General features: G+C 35.0%; 1 protein-coding gene across 2 annotated transcripts in view; it reads right to left on the bottom strand.

Moving 5' to 3' along the window:
* The window catches only part of LOC115292661 (OX-2 membrane glycoprotein-like), a 27,865-nt gene extending 12,181 nt beyond the window's left edge, over positions 1 to 15,684 (bottom strand). For both annotated transcript variants that reach the window (XM_029940698.1, XM_029940697.1), the window contains exons 1-3: positions 15,603 to 15,684; positions 5,583 to 5,921; positions 4,632 to 4,931 (exon numbers count right to left, since the gene is read on the bottom strand). In XM_029940698.1, coding sequence (XP_029796558.1) covers positions 4,632 to 4,931; positions 5,583 to 5,921; positions 15,603 to 15,666 — 703 coding nt within the window. In that variant the 5' untranslated portion in view covers positions 15,667 to 15,684. The remainder of the gene's footprint in view (positions 1 to 4,631; positions 4,932 to 5,582; positions 5,922 to 15,602) is intronic.
* Positions 15,685 to 18,454: the final 2,770 nt, after the last annotated feature.

Here is an 18,454-nt window from a genome sequence, read left to right as displayed (position 1 = left end):
CTTAGGAAAATCCATGTGAAAAACTTTGTGCTATTTATTTTTGACTGTTCAGACATCACTTGGTCTCAGGTTCTAGTTTAAACTATGTTCTTTTTCTTACTTTTTTTGGATGTTTATTCATTTTTGAGAGAGAGAGAGAGCATAAGCAGGGATGGGGAAGAGAGAGAGGAGGACCCAGAATGCAAAGCAGGCTCCAGGCTCCAAGCTGTCAGCACAGAGCCCAGCTCAGGGCTTGAATCCACAAACCGTGAGATCATGACCCAAGCCGAAGTCAGATGTTTAACTGACTGAGCCACGCAGGCGCCCCTTAACTATGTTCTTTTTCCATGAGATACCACATAGCTCATTAAAATGGGGCGAAGAAGGCTGAATGGGCATAAAATGTAAATACAGCCCTAAAATTGACACTAACACAGCATTAAAGTCAGCAATAATAAAGCATGGGAAAAAGAGCTTTCTATATGATTTCAACAAAATTAGAGATTTATAGGGAGCACCTGAGTAGTTTAGTCAGTTGAATGTCTGACTCTTGATTTTAACTCAGGTCATGATCCCTTGGTCATGGGATCTAGCCCAGCATCACACTCAGTATGGAGCCTGCTTGGGATTCTCTCTCTCTTTCCCTCTGCCCCTCGCCTGCCCACATGCTTTCTCTCTCTCTAAGGAAAAAAAAAAAAGAAAGAAAGAAAGAAAAAAAAAAGAATCAGGAATTTACATCCCTAATATTTGTTGCAAAGCCAAGCAAGAAAGAATTCTCTTCTGAATTGATGTTACTTCTTTACAGACAGTTGTATCTTAGTGAAAAGTGAAATTAGCTATAATAATCCAGCCAATAGATCGATGAGAGATATATACATATGCTATTCAATGGGCATATTCCAATCTCATGATGTGAGGAAATTTTACAGGACATAGGAGCTGATTAACTTCAGTTTCAAGAAACATGCATAACAAAAATATTTACCTCTACCCTTCCTAAGAATCCATTAAAATTATAGTAACAAAAATAAACCGAGTCAATGAAAAACAACAAACAGACAGAAGAGTGATCTTCACTGCAGGAGATTTAAACAAATTTACAACAGATGTGAAATGGATAGAGGCATGGCCTCTGAAGGTGCAGAGTGAGAGAAGCCGCAGGCTCAGGTATGCCCGAAACAGACTGCACCTGCAGAGAGAGCCCCAGGGAAGCTGGAGAGCACTAGAACTTCGATGACCAAAGGAGGGATCCAAGAGCCACAGAATGAAACCTACAGTCAAAAGTACCCATTTCCATATCTGAAAGCAAAGCTCTGGACAACCAGGTGGGCTTACCCCTCAGCCAAAAAAAAGAGGGGGGGAGCAGTTAAGTAATTCATTGACTACATTGAGTACATACTAAGAATAACTAGGATAGGGGGTCAGACACCTTGAGTACAGGCCCCTTCATTCTGGCTTTTAGAGTCTCTTGGCCAACTGCTTTGGGCTTTCTACAAACAAAAGTCTGTCTCTTTACAAGATGCAAAAAAACACATAAAGAATCTGTAAAGTTCCAGTCAGGGCTCATTAGGGTTTGAATAAAACCTGTAATCAAAGTGAGAAAGATGGAGTAAAAGAAACATAAAATGAAAATAGTGGTAGTGACCCAAAGGTGGGCAGTGGAAGAGATAATTAAAGAAACAGAAGATAATTACAACACTTCTAAATTATTATTCCTGGAAAGATTTGACAAAATATTACTTTCTTAGAGCAGGAAGAGAAGGGTATGAAGAAATTAAACCAACTTTAATTTATAAAATTAATCTTACATTGTAAAAGCAATTCAATATTATAAGCCTACTTGTCAAAACAAGGAAAACTTAAATGAAAAAGTTTAAAGATAAATTTTTAAAAATCTCCCAAACATTATGAAGGAAAGAAAAAGACACATATTTTTAAAAGATGAAAATAAGATTCACTGTAAATGTCATGCCCACTTAACTGAGGTTTGCAAAAAGAGAATAAATTAAGTGAAACAGGTGGAAAATTTTCAAAGATAGGAGAGACTATTCAGAGTTTAACAAACCATATCTCCAAATTCAGTGAACTACCCAAATGCCAATTACATTAAAGTATTAGAAATAAAGTAAAATGCTCTAAAAATAGCAGTAGGAAGTTTCAGAGCTCTAAAAATAATGAGAAGATTACCACTACCAAAGAGAAGATATGGTAATATTTACTGTTACAATGATCTGATTGACATTTGACTTCTCAGCAATAAAGATGGATGATCAAAGGCAATGGCAGAATAGGCTGCAAATTCTGAGGGCAGAAACGTTGTTAAACTAAAGTTGTGTTACAAGCAAACTATCAATCACATGAAACAGCATTGTAAGACCATAGAAATCCTGTGGCCTTTAGCATGACTATCACAGTCACTAAGGAAATTTCCCACTGTTCTAATTTCACAGCACTGAGGTGACTCTGATTTAACCAGATTGTGCTAACCTCGGGGGTGGGGGTGGGGGTGAGGGATGAAAGGATAGTTTATGTTGGCCTGAGTGTGTTATATTTTATAGTAGTTTCATTTTGTGCCAGTTATTGCCTTGTACTTTATTTAGGTTAGTCCACAGATTGTTTAATTCAGAGATTAATGAGATGTCTAGGTTCAAACGAGGTTATATTTAGCCCATCTGGATTATGTACTAGGCTCTTATTCCAATAGTCCAGTAGCTGGTTACTTACTCAAACCTGTTAAACACACAAAAGATGTGATGTGTCCTTCCTTCCTTCATTCATTTATTCATACTTTATGAATCAATATCATTGACGGCTAGTGATGCGTTTTGGTTCTTGGATGAATGTGACAAATTATGGGGAAATTTTATCTCACTATTTCTTGAGCTTACATTTTTCCCAAAAGTGATGAAAGACATTAACCAAAGACTCAAGAAGCTTAGAAAAACACAAGCAAGATAAATACCAAGAATGTGACACCAAAGCACTAAAAATAAAACTGATATAAAACAAATACAAGGAGAAAATCTTAAAAGCAGTCAGGATGAAAGGGAGATACATTTCAAAGGACCAGCAATGAAATTGACATATATCTTTTCAACAAGAGTAATGAAAGTCAGAAGCCAATAAAATACCATTGTTGAGGTGATGAGAAATACAAAACAATGATCAAAAGTGAATCAGAAATCCTGTAAAAATTGTTCTCCAAAAGTTAAAACATTTTACGATCAGAAAATATTAAAAGAATTGGCCATCTATAAATCTTCACTAAGGAAAAAAAACAAAGAAAATCTTTAGTCAGAAGGAAAATAAAAGTGTGAACATGGACAAAGAAATAAAGAACAATGTAAAAAATAAATCTAAAAGAATTATTATAAACAACAGAAACAAAAACAATAATATATTTTGGAATTTAAACATACATAAAGAATTAAAATGAACAAAATATGCCCCTGAACTAATGTAACGTTGTTTTTCAATAACACTCAAATAAATAAATAAATAAATAAATGAAATGCACAAAACGATAGCACAAAGAGTGGAATTCATATAAGCTCATTGCATTATCTGAAAAGTAGTAAAAATAATAAATTTTATTAGGCTTTAATAAGTCAAGAGGTGTGTGTTGCAGTCTCCAAGTCAACCACTTAAAGAAGGGTGAAGAAATGTATAGTTCACAAACTAATAGAGAAGGTAAATCAAACAAAAATAAATAATCCAAAAAAATTCAGGGAGAGAAAGGAATATAAAACAGGTCAGAAAATAGAAAACAAACAATAAGGTGGTAAATGAAAGCCTAAATATGTCAGTATTCACACTTAACATACAAAGACAATATGCTTTAGTGTTGAAAAATTAAGATGAAATATAAAAACAATTACCTAAATTTTATAGGCCATTATATCATATAAATATATTGAAATTTTTATTTAAATTTTTAAGGAAAATCATACCTTGTTTAACTATGGCTTTGAAACAGGGTACAAATGGACAGAGCTTGGGTGGAAGACAGGCAGAAAGAAATGGGCAGCTAAGGGAGACTGTCTTGGTGGATGAAACAAAAAGGTTTTACCCTGCTGCTGAAGGCTGCTGAGGTATGCAGCAAAAGAACTATATTGGGAAGAAAGGAATCATATCGGGGGAGGAAAAGTTGAAGGAGGTATGAGTGAATCTGGTCTTCACTGACTGTGATAGAAATTCAGTGGAAAGCAATTAAGGGAGAGCAATTAAAAATTTGCCATTTAAGGGCACCTGGGTGGCTTAGTGGGTTAAGCGTCAGGCTTCGGCTCAGGTCATGAACTCAGAGTTCCTGTTTCGAGCCCCGCGTCAGGCTCTGTGCTGACAGCTAGCTCAGAGCCTGGAGCCTGCTTCGGAGTCTGTATCTCCCTCTCTCTCTGACCCTCCCCGGCTCGTGCTGCCTCTCTCTGTCTCTCAAAAATAAATAAAAGACACTAAAAAACATTTTTTAAAATTCCATTTAAGAACAGTTACCATTGGAGGCAGAACTGGGGTAAAGAACATTTGCATTGCCTGATTCTTTTAACCATGCATATGTATCACAATGACTTAACATTTCTAAAAATAGATGAGTACACAAACACTTCTGGAATAAATTTTTAAAATATTTCCACTTGTTGATTATTATTTCTACTTACATTCTTGTTTGACCGACAGGGGAACTATCTTCTCTTCATTCCTTAGAGGATGATCCATGTGCACAATCAGGTGTTGGAGACTTAGGGACCTCACAGTCTCCAAGGAGACGTTGTACGTTTTAGTGATAGTCACTGTGCCATTTGGGTTCTGAGCAAGGTTTTCCTCTGGTGGATTAATCAAGACTTTTGATGGGAAAAGAGATATTTGAGGAACAGGCTTTCCCACAGCTGAGTAAGTAAATCTAAGAGAATCTTCAGAGTCAAGATTGGACTGGAGTTCAGTTTTTATTTCAGATACAGCTAAGATAAAAAAGGAGACACAAAATTAAATGTAAAAATAAGTCACACCAGATTTCTAAAGTGTTAAAGATGGACTTCTCCAAATTTTTTTATATGATGATGAGATGTTCTAAACATGTTCCTCTCAGATACCTCTCCTCACATTTTGCAACACTTCACAATTCCATCTCTTATACCCACCATCTTCCAATTTAAGAGGAACACAATTGGTATTTCCACTTTAATTCAACCTTAAAAATACATTATATAAATCTCCAACACTTTAAATTTATAGCAAAATAATGAGGGGACAATATGTCACTATCACTACTCCTTCAACGTTAATTAATTTGTTAGGAAATTTTTATTTTCTAAGTCTACTTTCCTCTCTTTCCCAGTGAAATTCTGATGCCATTTACAACTTTTATCTGCTGGATTAAAATCAATGCAGTGTAAAAAGTCAGATGAGAGGTAAGAAGACCTAAATGTTGTGCCAGGTCGGAACTGTGTGGAAATGAGAAAGTCATGTAACCATCATTGGCTTCCACTTTTTTCCCTCCTGTATAACAAAAGATTTGACATGGCTTTCCTTTTCTAATATTCTTTCTCTGGACCTGAAAGATCAAAGATCACATCCTCATGATCTTGACTCTACACAATAAATTTACATACCTATAATGTTAAGGCAAATTTGTCCACTATGGCTGCCATGTGGGAACACATTAAATAGACATTTGTAGCAGGCTTCATCTTCAAATGTTACTTCACGAATAGTTATGAATGAGGAATTGGGTTCGATGACCTCACAGTGCAGCCGATCTCTGTATGGTGGAAGAATCTTTTCTCCATATGTACTGCTATATGTGCCAATATTTTGTGGCAAAGAACCTAGCATCTTCTGCCATGTAATTTGCACAATATCTGCTGGAGTTGTTAAATTGCAGAAAATCGTCACGTTTTCTCCAAATACAGCTGTCTCATTATTTTTATAGATTATTCTATGTAGAGAGTCTGAAAATAAAACCCAGTATAAATTAAGAGCAATGTACTTTCATATTACATTGGACTTATGCCTATCATAGCACTCAATCATCTCTCAGTTTTATAATTATCTTTTTATTTGTGTCTTTCCTCACTAGAAAATGAGCTTTCCTATCTTCTTCACCATTGATAAGTAGTTTGTAAAAGTGTTTCTGGCATATACTACCTAATCAATAAGTATTTATTGAGTGCAAAAATTGAAACATAAGTTAATCAACACATGAATGGTAATTTTGATGAATCTCTGGAGGTTGAGTGTGAACTAGCTTGAGGGTGACAAACTCCTCAGGTCTCCAGTCTTAGGGAGGATCTAAAATTCAAGTTTCCACCAGCATGAACCTAGCCAGTTTCTCATAGTAAAAAGACAAGAAAATTCACCTCATATCGTGTTGAAATACCCCAGTGCATTTTTCATAAAAAGGCCTATTCTCCAGGGGAAAGACTTTACCAGAACTTATCTCACATAGGTGGAAGGACAATGATCCAGATCTGGTTCCCTTTAGCTCTCCTGTCTTATGTAAGGTGGGAAAGGAAGGGGAAAAGTTACGAAAACTTATAAAGGTCACAACCAAGGGTCAAAGGCCCACCAAGAGTGAAATTTAAACATATGACTTTGAAATACATCCTTCCTCAACTCTTCCCCGCCACAGCAGTAGGGTTCCAATATAATGACAGTGGATTACAGCTGAAATGGTTGTAAGGCTCAGCCTTTAATAATCAACAGGAGAGATAAAAACAAAAAAACTGCAAGAACTTGAAACCCTTGATACCTTGACCTATAGTAAATAGTAAACACAACCCAACTTCTTGTCAGAGTAACATAAAACCCAAGCTAAAGCTCTATTTGCCCTAGTTCTTATTTGATATATCATGTCTAGGTTAAAAGAAAAGTTATATGGCATGCTAAAATCCCAGAAGAAAAATAATCTGAAAAGACAAAGCAAGCATCCAAGTCAGAATCAAATATAGTACAAGTTTTGCAATTATCAGATAATTAAAATAAACTACGACTAATATAGTAAAGACTTATGGAAAAGATTGACAAGTGTAAGAATATATGGATAATGTAAGCAAAGATATGGAAACTCTAAAAAGAATAAAGGGAAAATACCAAAGACATTACAAGAAAATAAAACTATAGACCAATATCTCTTATAAACATGGATGCTAAAATCCTAAACAAAGAGAATCCAAACAGGAATTAAAAAAATAAAGTCCATGGTCAAGTGAGATTTCTCTTATGTATGCAAAGTTGTTTCAACACTTGAAAATCAACTAATGTAATTTATTACATCAACAGACTAAAACAGGAAAGTCACAAGATCAACAGATTCAGAAAAAGCATTTGATAAAATCCATCACCAATTCATAATAAAAACTCACAGTAAGTTAGGAATAGAGAGTAATTTCCTTCATCTGATAAAAAACATTTTCAAAAAAGGAAAAAAGGATGTCTACAAAAGCCCTACAGCTAGTATCACACTAAATAGTGCAAAATTCTAAGCTTTCCCTTTAAGATCAAATACAAGGCAAAGATGTCCCCTCTCACCTGTCCTTTCCAACATATACTGATGCTCTTCCTAATGCAATAAGGCAAGAAAAAGAAATAAAATGTATGCAGTTTGGGAAGAAAGATATAAAACTGTCTTTGTTCACAGATGACATGAATATCTATGTAGAAAAGTAGAAAGAATCAACAAAAGAAACTCCTGGAACTAATGAGCAATTATAGCAAAGTTGGAGGATTACACAATTAATATACAAAAGTTCATCACTTTCCTGTATATCAGTAATATACAAGTGGAATATGAAATTAAAACATAAATAGTACCATTTACATAAGCAGCTCCCAAATCAAATACTCGGGTATAAACCTAACAAAATAAATACAAGATCTATATGAGGGAAATTATAAAACTCTGATGAACAAATCAAGGCAGAACTAAATAAAAGAAATATTCCATGTTCGTGAATAGGAAGACTCAATATTGTCAAGATATCAGTTCTTCCCAACTTGATCTGTAGATTCAATGCCATCCCAATTAAAATCCTAACAAGTTATTTATGGACATTGATAAACTGATTCTAAAGTTTTCATAGAGAAGTAAAAGACCTAGAATAGCCAACACAATGTGGAAGGACAACAAAGTTGGAGGGCTAACACTATTCAACTTCAAAACTTACTGTAAGTAGGGCAATCAATACAGTGTAGAATTAGCAAAAAAAAAAAAAAAATAAATAAATAGATAAATGGAACAGAATAGAGAGCCCAGATATAGATTCACTCACATAAAGTCAACTGATCTTTGGCAAAGGTGCAAAGAAATTCAACAGAGAAAGAATAGCCCTTTTTAAAAATTGTATTTATTTTGTTTTTATTAAACATTTTCAATGTTTATTTATTTTTGAGAAAGAGCACATGTAAATGAGGGAGAGCCAGATAGAGAAAGGAAGACACAGCAGACTCCAAGCTCTGAGCTGTCAGCACAGAGCCTGACAAGGGACTCAAACTCACAAACTGCAAGATCATGACCTGAACAGAAGTCATTCCCTTAGCAGGATGAGCCATCCAAGTGCCCCAAGGATAGACTTTTTGACAAATAATGCTGCTGGGACAGTTGGGTGTCTGATTCTTTTCCTAGGGCTGCCATAACAAATTACCACAAACGTGGTGGCTTGAAACAATAGAATTTATCTTTCTCAGATCTGGAGGTCAAAAGAAGTCCTAAATCCAGGTGTTTTGATTTAGGGCTTACCCTAACCCAAAGTGATTTCATTCTGAGAATGGATTCTGAGAATTCATACCCTAACCCAAAGTGATTTCATTCTGAGAATTACCTTAAGTATCTGCAAAGACTTTATTTCCAAATAAGATCATATTCTGAGGTTCTAGATAGACAAGAATGGGATTGGGAGCACTAGTCAACCCACTATAATGGCCATATGCTTACAGAAATGAAGATAAACACCTAACTAACAAAAATTAACTCAATATGGATTATAGACCTAAATTAAAAATGCAAAACTATAAAACTTAGAAGAAAACACAGGAAAAAATCTAGGTGACCTTGTGTTTGGTGATGAGTTATTAGATATAATACCAACAGTATGGTTCATGGCGGAAAAACTGATTTTAAGCTTTATTATAATATAAGACCTTTGCTTTGTGAAAGACAATGTAAAGAGACTATAAAGACAAGCCACAGACTGCAAGAAAGTATTTGTAAAATACATAAGTGATAAAGGACTTTGTCATAGTCCATTCAGGCTGCTATAATTAAATACTACAGACTGGGTAGTTTATAAACAACAGAAATTTGTTTCTCACAGTTCTGGAGGCTGGAAATCCAAGATCAAGGGGGCAGCATGGTTGAGTTAGGGCTCTCTTCTGGGTCATTAAATTCTTGTTGTGTCCTCACATGGTGGAAGGAACTAGGAAATTCTGTGGATATTTTTATAATCTAATCCCATTTATGAGGGCTCCACATCATGACCTAATCACTTCCCAAAGACCCCATCTACTTATACTATAACCCTTGAGGGTTAAAATTTCAACATATGAATTTTGAGGGGACATAAACACTCAGGCCAAAAGCCGGCTTGTATCTAAAATATACAAAAAACAGTAAGAAAACAAACAATATAATTTAAAAATAGGCAAAAAGTCTAAATGGACACCTCACCAAAAAAAGATATATAATTGGCAAATAAACATATGAAAGGATGCACAAAATCTCCTGTTAGGAAATTGCAAATTAAAACAATAATGAGTTTCCACTACACACTTATTAAACTGCCTAAAACTTAAAAAATATGTACAATACTAAGTGTTGGTGAGGATGTGGAGAAACATAAATTCTCATTCATTGTTGATTGGAATGCAAAAGGATACAGCAACTTTGGAAAACAGTTTGACAGTTTCTTAACAAACAACCTACACGTTTTGTTACCATGGGATCCAGCATCTGTGCTCTTAGGTATTCACCCAACTGATTTGAAAACTTATATCCACATAAAAATCTACAGGTAAATGTTTATAGCAGCATATTCACAACCACCAAAACCAGTAAGCACCAAGATGACTTCAATAGGTGAATGAGTAAACTGTAGTCATCTATACAACAGAGTATTATCCAGCAATAAAAAGAAATGAGCTACTAAATCATGCACACATATACAAACTATGGATAAACATTGAATACATCTTGCTAAGTGAAAGAAGTCAAAGTAAGAAGCCTACACAGTGTGTGATTCCAAGTATATGCCATTTTGGAAAGGATAAAATTATAGGGAGAGTAAGAAGATGAATGGTGACCAGGGGCTCAGGAGTAGGGAGAGGAGTTCAATAGGTGAGACACATGGGATTTTTAGGGCAATGGAACTCTTGTGCAGAATACTGTAATGGTTGGTAAGTGACTTTAGACATTCGTCAGAATGTATAGGGATTTATAGCACATAAAGTGAATCTTAATGCAAACAATATAAAAATGATTGGGGCACCTGGGTGGCTCAATCAATTAAGCATCCAATCCTTGATATTGGTTCAAGTCAATATCTCATGGTTTGTGAGATCAAGCCCCTCAGGTTCTGTGCTGACAGGACAGTGCAGAGTCTGCTTAGGATTCTCCCTCTTCCTCTCTCTGCCCCTCTGTTACTTGCACGTGTGCACTCTCTCTCAAAATAAATAAATAAATGTTAAAAACATTATTTAGGAGATGGAGGTTGCCAACGAGTGCAATCTGAAACCTGAAAATCTGACTGTATTACAAATGTATCCTATGTGGACATAAGAGTTGATAGTATGTACACTTGATAGGACATAATTAAAATGCCATTGACCTCTGTGGCCTTCCTCCCCTAAACCTGTAAGGCACTCTGGTCATGAGAAAAATATCAGAAAAATTCTAATAGGGGGTAATTCTACAACAGACTTGAACAGTCCCCTCAAAACAGTTAAGGTCATCAAGAATAAGGAAATTTGAGATAACAGTCAGTTAAGAGAAGCCTTAGGAGGCATGATAAAGAAATGGAATGTGATATCTGGGGTGAGATCCTTAAACAGAAAAAGTTAAAAATCAAGAAATATGAATAATCTGCAGACTTTAGTTATGAAAAATACATCAAATTTAATTTGTTAATTATAACAAATGTACCATACTAATGTAAGATGTTAACAGTAGGGAAATCTGGGTAAGAGATATATGGGAGCATGGTACTATTTTCTCAGGTTTTCTGTAAGCCTAAAACTGTTTTAAAAAATAAGGTCTTGGGGCACCTGGGTGGCTCAGTAGGTTAAACATCTGACTGTGGCTCATGGGCTCAGGTCATAATCTCGCAGTTCATGAGTTTGAGCCCCACATTTATTGAGCTCTGTGCTGGCAGCTCAGAGTCTGGAGCTTGCTTTGGATTCTGTGCCCCTCTCTCTCTGTCCCCCCACCCCTGCTCACACTCTGTTTCTCTCTGTCTATCAAAAATAAACAAAAACATTAAAAAATAAAAATAAAATTTAAAAAAGTCTTTTTAAGGAATCAATTATATTTCTATATATATCTTCAATAAGCAAGTGGAAAACAATTAAAAATACCATATAAAATAGCTTCCCCAAGTTAAAAAAAAAAAGAAATACATAGTAATAAGTCTATTGCATGATATATAAGACCTCTTTACTGAAATCTACAAAATATATCTTAAAAAATAAATAAGACTTAAATAAATGGAAAGATACATCATACCATAGATGAGAAAAAAAACCCATAATGGTGTTAATTCTTATCAAGCTAATTTTTAGACTCAATGTAAATCTAATAAAATTTAAAGCAGTTTCTTAAAATGTTTTTTAATGTTTATTTATTTTTGAGCGAGCGAGCGAGAGAGAGAGAGAGAGAAAGAGAGAAGTGTGATCAGGGGAGGGGCAGAGAGAGGGAGACAGAATCCAAAGCAGACTCCAGGCTCTGAGCTGTCAGCACAGGCTCTGAGCATGCCAGACTTGAATCCACAAACTGTGAGATCATGACCTGAGCTGAAGTTGGACACTTAACTGACTGAGCCACCCAAATGCCCCCAAGCAGTTTACTTTTTTTAATCCTGCATTTGACAGGCTGATTCTAAAAAAGCCAAGGGCATAAACTGAAGACTTACTAACCAGATATAAAGCTAAAGTAATACAATGTGATTTTTATTCAAGGATAAGGAAATGGATAAAACACAATGAAGTAAAGCCAGAAACAGTCCCACATATATGTGTGCATCTGATATATATGATAAATGGAAAAGACTGTGCGTAGTTTTGGGAAAGAGATTCTCTTCCCACTAAATGATGATGTGTAAATTAGATATCCATATGGAAAAATTATATATTGACTCATCTAAGACTAAAGACAAAAATCTATTTCAAATGCATTGACTCTAAAACTAGAGACAAAATTTCATTTCAAATGCATTAAAAATGTAAATGTGAAAATAAAACACTGCTTCAAAAATAAAGTATTATAGAACATCTACTCGGCTGGAGTAGCCAATTTCTTAAGAAGGGCATACATCAACGGTTATGTGATGCCTTATTCCCTTTTTAGAAATATGAAATTAAAAAAATAGAAGTGATTGATCTGTTTTAATATCAAATAACTGCAGTCTATCAAAAGATGCATATTCAGGAGTAAAAAGGCAACACATAGAGTAAGAGAAGATATTTGCTATATATATATATATATATATATATATATATATGGTTAAGGACTTGCATTCTACAAATCAAGACAGGCAACTCTATGGAAAATGGAGCAAAATATATGAATATGCACATCATAAAAGAGAATGTTTAAATGGCCAGTAGAGAAGATGCTCAACTTCTTTAGTCATCAAAGAAATGCAAATTAAAACCTGGACTACACATGACCAGAATGACTAGCATGAAAGACAGACAATACCAAGTTTGGTGAAGATATATAGAAAACACAATTCATATACACTTTGATGGGAGTGGAAACTGGAAAACTCTTTGACCTCATGATCAATGATACTGTAATAGCGTATGGACAGATAGTAGCTACACTTGTGGTGAGCATAACATAACATCTAGACTTATCACATCACCATGTTGTACACCTGAAACTAATGTAGCATTGTGTATTAGCTATATTTTAATTTAAAAATGTGGAACATAGGCATATACCATGATCAGAAAATCTACTCCTAGGTAAGAGAAATGCCTATTTATATTCTTTAAAACACACATACAAAAGTGTTCATAGAGGCATTATTTGCAACAGTCAAAACAAAGACATTACCCAAATGCAAATCAACAGATTTGGTAAGTAAGTTATGGTATTTACACAGTGAGATTTAATAAATTACATCTACTCTTAACAATATGAATAAAGCTGACCAATCCATTGTTGAGCCAAAGAAATTATATACAGGTGAATAAATGCTAAATGATTATATATTAAAGTATATAATATATATGACATATATATTAATAACATATATTAACATATATAATCAATATATATTATATATCAATAACAGATAAAATGAATTTGTGGTGCAAGAAATCTGGATGGTGGTCTTTACAGGAAAAAATGGAAGAGGGCATTAATGAAGCTTTGCGATAGAGCTAATGTTCTGTTCTTGATCAGTGCTAGATATGTTGGTGTAATCATTACAAAAATTAATCAAACTGCATCCTTATGTTTACACATGTGTCTGTATGTCAGTCTTACTTAAATACAAAGGTTAAAAATAAACCTCTCATGTTCCTTACTCCACTTACCTCAGACTATATTCTGGTTTTCATTCACTTCTCTTGACTTTTGTATTCAAATTATAAACATTTTTTTCAAACGTTTTTCAAAAATTCATTGGTCTGAAACTATATATGCAGCATTGGAGAATATTTAAATACACAGAACATGTTTGTTTTATAAAGAGTATTTCATTTGTGAACAAAAGACCTGTGATGATGTCTTACCTGTGCTAATTTCAAGAAATACGATTTTAGAGCAATCATTTACTTTTTCAAACCTCAGGTTTTTCATCTGAAAAATGAGCTTAAGATACATGACTTACAGCGTGTGAATATCCAAAAAAAAGTAAATATAATGACAATTCTAAATCACCGAGAGAGATTTCAGCCATTATAGGTGATGTAGTCCCCATTCCCAAAGAAAGACCCATAAAAGGTTTCCCTCGCTATCTGAAAATAGTGTGTTCCTATAACACCTTTCATAAACCAAAATGGCTTAAAGTAAAGAGTGTCCCCTGCTCTCTGAAAGTCACAGTTCTACTACTTCACTTTTACGAAGAACCTACATTTGTACAGTAGGGCTTTTTTGTAAAAGCAAAGTCTTCTTCAATTTTTTTTTGTTTTTGTTCTTTAGTTAGCAACAACAAGTATTAATGGAAGTCCTTCATAAAAGTGAAATGATGTAATATGAACCGTCAGAAAGCAGGGGATACCTATAATATCTAATGAAAGTCTAAAGGTAATAAATAAGCTATCACTATTACCGTAACAATTTCTCTAATTATGCTTGCCACATAACTCTCTTTTTTTAAATGTTTATTTTTCTTTGAGAGAGAGAGAGAGAGAGAGAGAGAGCGAGAGCATGAATGTGGGCAGGTCAGAGAAAATGGAAGACAGAATCTGAAGCAGGCTCCAACCTCTGAGCGGTCAGCACAGAGCTCGACCTGGGGCTCGAACTCAAACACTGCGAGATCATGATCTGAATTGAAGTCAGATGTTTAACTGACTGAGCAACCCAGGAGCCCCAACCATATCTCTTTCTCATTATTTTCCCACAGGCTGTCTCTTCTGCTAGATTTTGAGTAATTGGATATCAGAATGTGTTCTCCATTTTGTATTTTAGATGCTAAAGTCAGTTAAGAAATAACATGGACATACTGGTTTCCTCTTCTGTCACATCATTTTGTCCTCAGCATATGTCCCTCCTCATTCAACTTTTGACTGGATTATCTAATTGAATTCAAAGATACTTCTTGGGGAAAAACTCCTTAACTAGAAGTAATCATGCTTAATTTTCTCAACTGAATTCCTACAGAACATTAGTATTGCCCTGATCATAAACCTAACAGATTTGAGATGGAATGGAGTTAAATATTTCTAACCAAATAATTTTAATGACTAGAAAACATTAGCACTTGAATATTTAGTAAATCCCTAACATCTCAGGAGCACCTCAGTTTTTAATGATAAGCAAACCCATGAAGGAAACAATGAACAGATTTGACAATATAAAAATCATAAACCTTTTAGTGACCAAGAAGAGACTCAAAACAAGTCAAATTCAGACATAAAAGACAATGGGCTGCAAGAAATACTGCATAACTAACTGACTGACTGACTGACTGACTAACTTGCAGAGAGCCCATTTGCTTCCAGCAGGTTTGTGGCCTCTAATTTGAGCTACTCATTCTCACTTAGGAAGCAATGCTTATCTAAGTCACTGCTTCAATATGTTTATCATAAACCTACTAGTTGTTAACAACCTGGATAGCTACATGGTTAGCATACAGACCCAAACATAATGTGCTGCTGCCCTAACTTTATAAAAGTGAAGAGACTCCATTCTGGTATTTATTTGCCATTGATTTCCAGCCACAAAGCAAATGCAAGAAAAGGTGAAGAGTTACCTGATCCTGGTGCCCAGATGGGAAGCAGGAAGAGCTGAAGAATGAGGTGGAGTGGAAAACCCATGAAATTTGGTGATAAAATTGTCACTAACATGTGGAGAATTTCATACTTTAACAACCTTCACATGAAAAAGCAATCCCTTCCAATATATCCACAGATTTTGTTACTTATTAACTGGTTCAGAAAGACCGTTAAAAACTTTCCTTCTCTTTCAACGTTTTTGGACTTCCTTGTCTGTGTAGGTGCCAATTCTGTTACGCTCTCAGGTCTTTGCATATAATTTTCCTCTACATATGTGCCTGTCACAGGATTCATGCACAGGCTCTGCAAACTTACCTGCTAACTTGCAAGGAAATTTAATTAGTTCTTTTTTGGGGACTGTTACTAACTTTCCCTAGTCTTTAATGTCCTGTTATTTATGTACAAAATAAAATTCAAACTAGTTTATCCACAATGAGTGAGGATTGCTCTCCACAGAGGTATGCTATGTTTCTGAACATTTTTCCTCTTGGCATCTATACCCCCATGATCACCTCCTCAAATTGGAATAGGAAATTAAAAAATAAGTTTTCAGTAAAATCATCAAGTAGTTTCAAATTAAACAATATGTATTAAAATAAAAAAAAAAAACAAGACACAGATCACTTTCATCTTTCTATAAATTCCTCCTCTACATAGTACTTTAAATAGAGGGAAAGTGCCAGAGTCCAGCTCTAGCAGGTCCAGGGTTCCCTGAAGGATGGATGGTGTTGACACGAGAGAGTGGAGAGAGAGCCTCAAGTTTCTTTCTTGATCACCAGGCAGCATCTCTGCTCTGTCTGTTTTTGGTGTCTTTATTTATAGGCCAAGCGATAACATGACATCAGAAAATAAAAATTTTTTTACAGTGACTAATTCTTTGTGATAAGATGTTTTAATCATTGAAAGTGATGACATTAGTAAATAGAAATTTTTATAGTGACTAATTTTATATCACAAGATGTTTTAATTATTGAAAGTGTACAGAAACAAGTTTTACAGAAGTATTTTTGTAGAACCATCTCATTCGTTCTTGGCATCAGTCCTCAAGATTAAGAAAGTAACAAACCTATCTTATTTTGTACGGCTTGGTTTTGCCAATAATTATGACTTTGTTTTTGATTAACGAGTTACAACAAAGTCATGTAACGCACTTACAGTGAAGTCAAGTAAATTTTGTAACCAAGAATATAACAGGATGTTTTTAGTAAAAAACAGGATAATATAAATATTATTTAAGTTAGTAAGGCTAAGATTAAAATATAGGTTAAGTTGTATATAGATAGGCTAGGAGTTATTTTATTTGGCTCATAAACTACAAGAAAAAGAATGCTTGTTAACAAGTTGCTTCAGAAAGCCCTTTCTTTGATGCAAGCACAGTGGGGGCCCTATGTGTGTTGGCCTTGGACCTGGTTTCCCACGTTCTTATCCATCCTCATAACTGAAGTCAGTACAAGGAAGGATATTTGTTGAATGTAGACCTTGGGAAGGAACTATGTTATGACCTTGTCTTCTATTTTTTATCTCCAATTTAGGCTTTTTTTCTCTGGGCCAGACTTAAATGCAACTCATTTGTTTTTAACCCCTTCAAGTCTATGTTTTGGGTCCGCAAGGCTCATTACAAGAGCCTTTTGTCAAACATTTATAGTGTTTTGATCTAAAATCTCTTATGCAGGGACAGGAAAATGTTTTTTCTTATGGGGTAACTGTGTGGGGAATATCAATCTGACTTGGGATGCTGTAAGGCCTAATTGATGACAACAAACTTTCAACATGAGCAGTAGTAGTAGAAGGAGATACCAGTTTCGCCTCTCATGGCAGGAGCTGTGCAAACGTCTGCCATTTCCTCACTGTGACTGTCATCCAGCAGGGCTGATGCAGCTCCCAGCAGGAAAGGGGCACCTGGGTAGCTCAGTTGGTTAAGCATCAGACTCTTGGTTTTGGCTCAGGTCATGATCTCATGGTTCATGGGTTCAAGCCCCACATCAGGCTCCGCACTGACAGCACAGATCCTGCTTGAGATTCTATGTCTCCCTCACCCTCTCTGTCCCTCTCCTGCTTGAGCTTTCTCTTGTTCTCTCAAAATAAATAAATAAACATTTTTTAGATAGATAGATAGATAGATAGATAGATAGGTAGATAGATAGATGATAGATAGATAGATAGATAGATAGATAGATAGATAGATAGATAGAGATAGAAGCTTCCTCGTTGGTGCTTTGGGTTTGTGTTTTCCTCCTTTAAATCCCAACCCAGCCACTTACTTGCCTATTGGCATTTTATGTTTACAAACTCATAGAAGATTCCCCAGAATTTTTTTCTCCTGCTGGGACTGTGGAGACGCAGTGTTCATTCACTACCAGTTCACACCATGCTTTAATAATCAACATTCAAAAGTAAGAATTTTTTTCCCTCCTGTATTTCTGTTATTGCTGGTTTCATTTAGTTCAATGTAATTTTTAATTTCCCTTGAGATTTCCTTTTTGACTCAAGCATAAGGGTTTTTTTTTAATGGTTTCTGTATATTTAATGATTTGTCTGTTATTTTTCTACTACTGATTTTTGTCTAATTCTATGGGATAAGGGAATATACCCTCTCTTACTTAGGTTTGTTTTATGGTCCAGGATATGTTTGGTCTTGGTATATATTCCATAGGTATTCCATAGGTGGAATTTGTATTTTGCTGCTGTAAGATGGCATTTTCTATAAATATTAATTGGATCTTGTTGGTTGATGGTGTTGTTGGATTCTTCTATGTACCTGCTGATTTTCTGTTTAGTTGTTCTCTCAGTCTTTGCTGTTGTTGTTGTTCTATCAATTTTTGAAAGAGAA

Source organism: Suricata suricatta, chromosome 5 (assembly GCF_006229205.1).
Source record: "Suricata suricatta isolate VVHF042 chromosome 5, meerkat_22Aug2017_6uvM2_HiC, whole genome shotgun sequence".
Taxonomy (NCBI): domain Eukaryota; kingdom Metazoa; phylum Chordata; class Mammalia; order Carnivora; family Herpestidae; genus Suricata; species Suricata suricatta.
Note: the sequence above shows the minus strand (reverse complement) of the source record. Positions and strands in the feature narration are given on the sequence as shown.